Source organism: Zosterops lateralis, assembly GCF_965231275.1.
Source record: "Zosterops lateralis genome assembly, chromosome: Z".
Taxonomy (NCBI): Eukaryota; Metazoa; Chordata; class Aves; order Passeriformes; family Zosteropidae; genus Zosterops; species Zosterops lateralis.
In genome coordinates, this window is record NC_139800.1 from 2308668 (window position 1) to 2316064 (window position 7397).

General features: G+C 59.4%; 1 protein-coding gene across 1 annotated transcript in view; it reads left to right on the plus strand.

Annotated features, from left to right (window-relative positions):
- Window positions 1–4483: 4483 nt before the first annotated feature.
- SKOR2 (SKI family transcriptional corepressor 2) overlaps window positions 4484–7397 on the plus strand; it is a gene marked incomplete at both ends in the record, with an annotated part of 24470 nt that continues 21556 nt past the window's right edge. The window contains one exon of the mRNA XM_083883416.1: window positions 4484–6703. Coding sequence (XP_083739542.1) covers window positions 4484–6703 — 2220 coding nt within the window. The remainder of the gene's footprint in view (window positions 6704–7397) is intronic.

Genomic DNA, 7397 nt, shown 5'->3' on the forward strand with positions numbered 1-7397 from the left:
CCAAGAGAAGATCCCGTGGAGTCCTTTTCCCCCTCTCGTTATTACGAATATTGGAGCATCTTTCCGAGGCATCCTTTTGCCTCTGAAAAAAAAAAAAAAAAAAAAAAAAAAAGAACTCCACGTAGAGATCTCTGCCCTTTTGTTGTGTCTAGCTGGGTTATTCAAGAGCAGAGAGACAAAAGCCCGAAGTGATGTGATCTAAATGAGCTCCGGGGTTTTCCAGATGGGACCACCTCTATTCCAAATGCCCTTTCTGCTTAATATAATAAAACGGGATTTAAAAAAAAAAAAAAAAAAAATACTACTTAGAAAAGAGCTTCTCTCTAGACCAAGCAATGCAAGCGAAATCTACACAAAAGTATTAAAAAAAAAAAAAAAAAAAAAAAAAAAAAAAAAAAAAAAAAAAACACTACTCAAACTTCGCTGTCTAAATTTTGTTAGGAGAAGAGGTTTTATAACAATGGCTCGTGTGTCTGCTGCTCACACGGCTGGAAGTTTCAATGGGATGCGGAGGGAATTGGATTCGCGCTGGGGGCGGCTTTCTTTGTGGTTTTTTTTAAACGCACCAAGGTTATCTCGCTTCTCGTGGCCTCTCTCTCTCTCTCTGCTACAACATTTAAGCGCTCTGGAAGTAAATAAAGGCCACGAGGGTGGGTCGGGGTGGTTTAAACTTGGCCGCTTTTCCCCGTTTTCACACCAAGAAATCCTCGGCGGGGATTGAGCTGCTGTCGCCCCGCGCTCCGAGGCAGAATCGCGATAGAGAAGTGAAAAGGGGTCAGGACTGACTCCTGCTTATCCCTCCCCAGCTTTCTGTGGGAAGTTTTCCCACCTTTTCCACTCTCCTGCTGGGAGGTGACTCCCAGAGAAATGGCAACAGCAAACAACGAAACGAAGGGGAGGAATTGGGAGTGGACATCAGGAGAGGAGCTCAGATCTGCACCTCACCTGGGAGGAGGAGTGTGGACACCCCACCTCCAGCGGGGATTCCCTTCCACCCCTCGAAGTGCTCAGGGCGGGCTCCATGAGACCCGCGGAGACCCCGATGGGGTCGGCGGCGGCCGGAGCAGCCCCGCGGGGCCTCGCCCGCCTGGGGACACCTGCGGGATCCTCCCGGCCGCGGTGCGGGCCAGACTTTCCCTGCCCAAACCCCCCGCCATGCCCCTACTGAGGTCGTGCTACCCCATGAGGTTTCCCAACAGGGTTAAGTGAGGAGAAGAGTAGGGAACGGTGTATTCTTGCCCCGCTTCCCCGCGGTGCTGGTGTGGGGCGGTCTCTGCTCCAAATTCGGTGGCCTTTGCGCCTCCTCCCTCCGCGGGAGCCGAGACATCCCGGACCGTGGGGTTGAGTTTTCTCTTTAGAGGGGATGGAGGAAGCCACTCTGTTTTTACAGCGGAATTCAGGAGGGTCAACGGCACCAAGCATGTGACAAAAAGAAAAAAAAGGAAAAAAAGAAAAAAAGAAAAAAAGAAAAAAAAAAAAAAAAAGGGGGGGGGGGAGAAAAAAAAAGGAAAGGAAAAACATCAGTTCAGTTTTACTTTTCGTTTAGTCACCACAAAATAAAACGCAGTCGCTGGGCTACCAACGACCCCGTCCCGAGCCTGAGTTTTCCGGCTCTCCCTTCGCTGAAGGTGTTTTGCAAAACCCTCTCGTCCCATTCTCCCCCTGAAACCTCTTCTCGCCCTCCTCCAGCGCCGGGCTCAGAGCCTGGGGCCAAGTTGCCCATCCCCGTTTCCCCCGGGAATGGTCTGGGAAGAGCCGCAGGGTGACCACGGGAGAGGGGAGCGGCCGGGGCGGGGATGCAGGCACTGAGCATCCTCAGGATCCAGCGGCTTCTCCCCAAAACCCCCGGCCCTCCTGGTGCAGACCTGGGAGCGGAGACAGGAGGGGAGATTTTCTCCGAGGCGCGGTGATAGATCATACAATGTGTGACACGGGTTTAACCAATAAAACAATTTGAATCAATTAGCTGACGGAGGAGAGTTTTGAAGTGTAAAATTCATGTCAGCCTGGCTAGGAAGCATTGATTAAAATGTCACCAATGTGAGGCTTATGGCCATTGCTCACACGAAAAGCAGCAGGCGCCGTGCAGAAGAGGATCGGGGGAAAAAAAAGTAGGAGGGAGGGGAAAGGGGGAAGTCTCCCTGTGACAGTTGTGACACGGGGAAGAGCAAGGTTTAATAAGAAGTGACAGAAGTAATAAGGAGAGGTGTGATGATTATGACAACATTATTATTATTATTATTATTATTATTATTATTATTATTATTAGCGAGGACACGAGCAATACCAGGGTAGAGGAGAAAAGGTGTGAGCTTTATGGTAGATGTCCCAGGAAAGGTCGGGGTAGAGATTTCCCTCTGGATCTGTGATGCCCGAAAAAAAAAAAAAAAACAACAAAAAAAACACCAAACCCCCCCCCCCCAAAACCAAAAAAAAAAAAAAAAAAAAAAAAAACAAAAACACAAACCACAAAAAAACCCCAAAACACCCAGACAAACAACAAAAAAACCCCACCAAGTTTTCACAGCCAAATGTGCAGAAATACTAAGTACTGAGTACTGGTCATGTGCCCGGAGAGAAGAAGAGAGATATAAATACTTTTGATAAAAGGAAAACAAATCAGAAGGGTGTTAGGAAACACTTGACGGTCCAGTGGTCTCCCCGTTTGGGCTAGGAATGAGTTTTTAATTTTGTTTTTAATTTTTCCCGGGTTTTAGGCGTTTTCCTGCAGTTTTCCTCGGTGGAAAGCAGCGGCGTTGAGCGGTATTGGCCTTTGCCTCGGGGCGGGTGGGTCGAGGTGGGGTCGCCCCGTCCTGTCCCAGCTCTGAGTAAAGGGGCAATTGGGGCCCACGACCTTTTGGAGGAGATTCGTGTAAAAAAAGAAAAAAAGAAAAAAAAGAAAAAAAAAAAAAAAAGAAAAAAAAATCTACATTTTCAGTTCATCTTTCAGTTCACTGTATTAACTTAAAAAAAAAAAAAAAGAAACTGCTACCGTGCTACAGCGTATTTGGTGGTGTGTTTTTCTTTTTTTTTTTTTTTTTTTTTTTTTTTTTTTTTTTTTTTTTTTTCCTTAGCTGGGGGCATAAACCAATTTGGGGGGAGGAAAGGGGAGAAGTTTAAAAAAACTCCAAGCAGAACAGATTTGCGCCGTATTGGCTTTTGTGGGAGCGAGAATCTGGGTCCGGGGTGCTGGTGGAAGTGGTTCTGGTGAACGACTCCGGCGTGTTTGGGAATTTGGCAGTGAGGAGGACACAGAAGATGCTCGTGCTCGGGGGGACATGGCTGTGGCGAGAAACCAACTTTTCCCCTCTTTCCCCTCCCCTACCCTGTAATTTCTCCCCATCCCTTAAAAAAAAAAAACAAAAAAAACCCAAACCAAACCAAAACAAAACAAAACAAAAAAAAAACACCAAAAAAAAAAAAAAACCCAAAACGTTTCCGAAAAGACGCGGGGCGCATAAGGAGAATAACCAGCTTCTTGGGAAAGCGATTTGAAGGGGCGGAGGGAGCAGGAGAGGGGAAGGCGAAAAAAAAAAAAAAAAAGGAAAAAAAAAATTAAATAAAATAAAAAGCCAAAGCGCATTCCACCTTCCACCATTCCCGGGAAACCGTGCGCCGAGCGGGGGCAGCGCTCGGGGCCCCGACGGGGCGTCCGCATCCCCATCCCGGAGAGGAGGGAGGGGGAGAGAGAGAGAGAGAGAGAGAGAGAGGGAGGACGAGAGGGATGGGGGAGCCGCCCCCAGCCCCGCTCGCCACCCACCGAGCGGGGAGGGGGCGTGCGGTGGGTCCGGCCCCGTCCGCCCCCCCGGGCCGGTGACGTCAGCGGGGGCCGCCGCTCCGGGGGCGGGGGGCTCGGTCCGGCCGCGGCGGCGGGAGCGGGATGCGCTTCCCTCCCTCCCTCCCCGCGGCTGCTGGAGGAGCAGGAGGAGGAGGAAAGTCCGGCGGCGGCACGGAAGGTCCGCGGAGGTAACGGGGGCGCCGGGTAGGGGAGGATGCTCAGGGGGAGCAGCGGAACTTTGGGGTTGGTGGGGTTTTTTCCCTTCATCTGCCGTGCTTTACCGTCCCGCGGATCTCTGCTCGGCCGCCGTGTGCTCCGCGTGGAGCTCTCCCGGGTGGCGGCGGGTTTCCAGGGCGGACACGCGTCTCTGCTGCGTGTTTGGGGTCGGGGGTTCTTCCGAACGGGGGCGGCTCGCTGGTGTCCCGTCCCCGCGTTGGGAAGGGTGGGACGCGCACAGCCGGGTGGGGACAGCTCCGGGGACACCCCCGGCCAGGACAGAGCGGGTTTGGGGGGTTTTGGGTTTTGCTGAGCGAAGCTCCCCAAGGGTAGCGCCTCCCCACGCCGGCAGAGCTGAGAGGAGGGAGAGGGGGGTGCGTGCGGCGGGGACAGACCCTCCATCCCCCCAGGGCTGGGCTGACGGCGCTGTGTCTCTGTCCCCCTCCCCTCCCGCAGCTGGAGCAGAGCAGCCCCCCCGGCGCTGAGACGATGGCGACCAGCCCTCTGCCCGGCCCCACCGACATCCTGCTGCCGTCGCCGTCCAGCGCCTACCCGCCGGACCCCATGAACCAGCCGAGGGCCGGCCACGCCGCCATGAAGCCCAACCAGGTGGGGCAGGTGATCCTCTACGGCATCCCCATCGTCTCGCTGGTCATCGACGGGCAGGAGCGGCTGTGCCTGGCGCAGATCTCCAACACGCTGCTCAAAAACTTCAGCTACAACGAGATCCACAACCGGCGGGTGGCCCTGGGCATCACCTGCGTGCAGTGCACGCCGGTGCAGCTGGAGATCCTGCGGAGGGCCGGGGCCATGCCCATCTCCTCCCGCCGCTGCGGCATGATCACCAAGAGGGAGGCAGAGCGGCTCTGCAAGTCCTTCCTGGGGGAGAACCGGCCCCCCAAACTGCCGGATAACTTCGCCTTCGACGTGTCCCACGAGTGCGCCTGGGGATGCCGCGGGAGCTTCATCCCGGCCCGCTACAACAGCTCCCGGGCCAAGTGCATCAAGTGCAGCTACTGCAGCATGTACTTCTCGCCCAACAAGTTCATCTTCCACTCGCACCGCACCCCCGACGCCAAGTACACCCAGCCCGACGCCGCCAACTTCAACTCCTGGCGCCGCCACCTGAAGCTGACCGACAAGAGCCCCCAGGACGAGCTGGTCTTCGCCTGGGAGGACGTCAAGGCCATGTTCAACGGGGGCAGCCGCAAGCGCGCCCTGCCGCCCGCCCCGCCGGCCCCCGCCGCCGCCGCCCCCGCCGCCTGCCACCCCCTGGGCTCGGTGAAGGCGGCGGCGGTGGTGGGCGGCGGGCTGCTCAGCCCGCACCTCCTGGCCGCCCCGCCCGACCTGCACCAGAAGCGGCCGCGCTTCGAGGAGGACGAGGAGCTGCAGGAGGCGGTGGCGGCGGCGGCGCACGGCGGAAAAAGCCCGCGGAGCTACCCCGTCATCCCGGTGCCCAGCAAGGGCTCCTTCGGCGGCATGCTCCAGAAATTCCCCGGCTGCGGAGGGCTCTTCCCGCACCCCTACGGCTTCCCCGCCGCCGCCTTCGGGCTCTGCCACAAGAAGGAGGAGGGCGGCGGCGGCGATGCCCTCGGCGGGGCGGGCGCGCACAAAGCCGGCGGGGCGGCGGCGGCGGCGGCGGCGGCGGGCGGGGGGCTCTCGGGGCTCTTCTGGCCGGGCAGGAAGGACGCCGCCTTCTACCCGCCCTTCTGCATGTTTTGGCCGCCGCGCACCCCGGGCGGGCTGCCGGTGCCCACCTACCTGCAGCCGCCGCCGCAGCCCCCCGGCGCCCTGGGGTGCTCGCTGGGAGGGGACGGGGCCGGCCTGCTGCGCCAGGCTTTCCTGGACCTGTCGGAGCCCGGCGGCGAGGCGGGGCCGGCGGGGCTGGGGACGGGGCCGGCGGGGCTGGGGACGCCGCCCGCCGCCGCCCCCCCGTCCGCGCCCTCCGCCGCCGCCGCCGCCGCCCGGGACCCGCTGTTCGAGTCGCCCCCCGGTGGCAGCGCCGAGCCCGCCTCGCCCGCCGCTTCCGACGGGGGCAGCGGTGGCGGCGGGGGCGGCGGGAGGGTCCCCCCGCACCACCCGCACCTGCTGGAGGCGGCGGGAGGGCGCAAGGCGGGCGGGGGGTACCACCACTCCAGCGCCTTCCGCCCGGTGGGCGGCAAGGAGGACTCGGAGAGCCTGGCCAAGCTGCACGGCGGGGGCGGGGGCGGCCCCCCGCGCTCCGCATCGCCCCTGCAGCTGCTGCTGCCGCCGCCGCCGCCGCCGCCCCCCGAGGACGCGGGATGCGAGAGGCACCCGCACCCTCCGCACGCCGCGCACCGCCTCCTCTCCCCCGGAGGAACCAGCTGCAGCTTCGCCAGCGAAGAGAGCAGCGAGGAGGAGGAGGAGGAGGAGGAGGAAGACGAGCCCGAGGTGGACGTCGAAGGGCACAAGCCCCCCGAGGAGGAGGAAGAGGACGAGGAGGAGGAGGGCGAGGAAGAGCCCCGCGGAGGAGACCCCTTGGCGGCCGGCGGCCGCTTCCCACCCGCCCGGGGGCTGCCGGAGAAGGGCCGCCCCGCCGCTGGACCCTTCCCCCGTCCTGCCGTCGAGGAGAAGCCTGGCGATGGTCAAGCCCCACCGCAGCCGCCTGCAGGGGCCCCGCGGGCGGGCAGCGGCGGCAGCAGCCCGGCACATCACCCGGCGCCCGAGGAGCAGCCCCTCTACAAGGATGTAAATGCTCTGGCAGGCCCCTTTCCCTTCTCTGTGGTTACTGACACCCCCACCCCGGGCGGGAGGGCTCCCCGGGTGGGGATGTGCAGGGCTGTAACCCCCCAGCACCATGTCGGGCAGTCTGTGCCCCCTGACTCCAGTCAGGCACTGTAAATCTCCCACCAGCAGGTCAGGAACTGGGCACTCCCCATCATCAAGTTGGGTGCCAGGTCCTCAATGACCTCTCAGACCAAGCCACAGTCAGACATGGCCCATCATGGCCTCCTGGTCAAACCCCTGCTGCTCACCCCACTCCCAAAATCAGGGTGGCCCAAAGCCCTTTGCCCAGCTGGGAAAGCATCCCAGGAACACCCACTTCCATGGGAAACTGCTTCTTTCCATGGTGGCACTGCTGTACACACAACATGCCAAGCATTTAAATGCCAGGCCTGGGTGCAGCCCCCACAGGCCAGTCCTGGAAGCCAACAAAAATATCACCAAAATATCAGATTTATTTGGTGAATGCCTGTCCCAGCAGGCTGTTTGCAATGTTTGTAGCTATCCCTCCATGTCCTGACCCCCTCAACCCAGACTGACACTTGGCAGGAAGTAATCCAACCCTTCTTTTGGGATGGGTGCCCTGACCCAACCCTGCACGTTTCCTTCAGGTTTCCTGCAGGATGTGTGCTCCCTCCACAAAGCTGGCTTTGGAAAA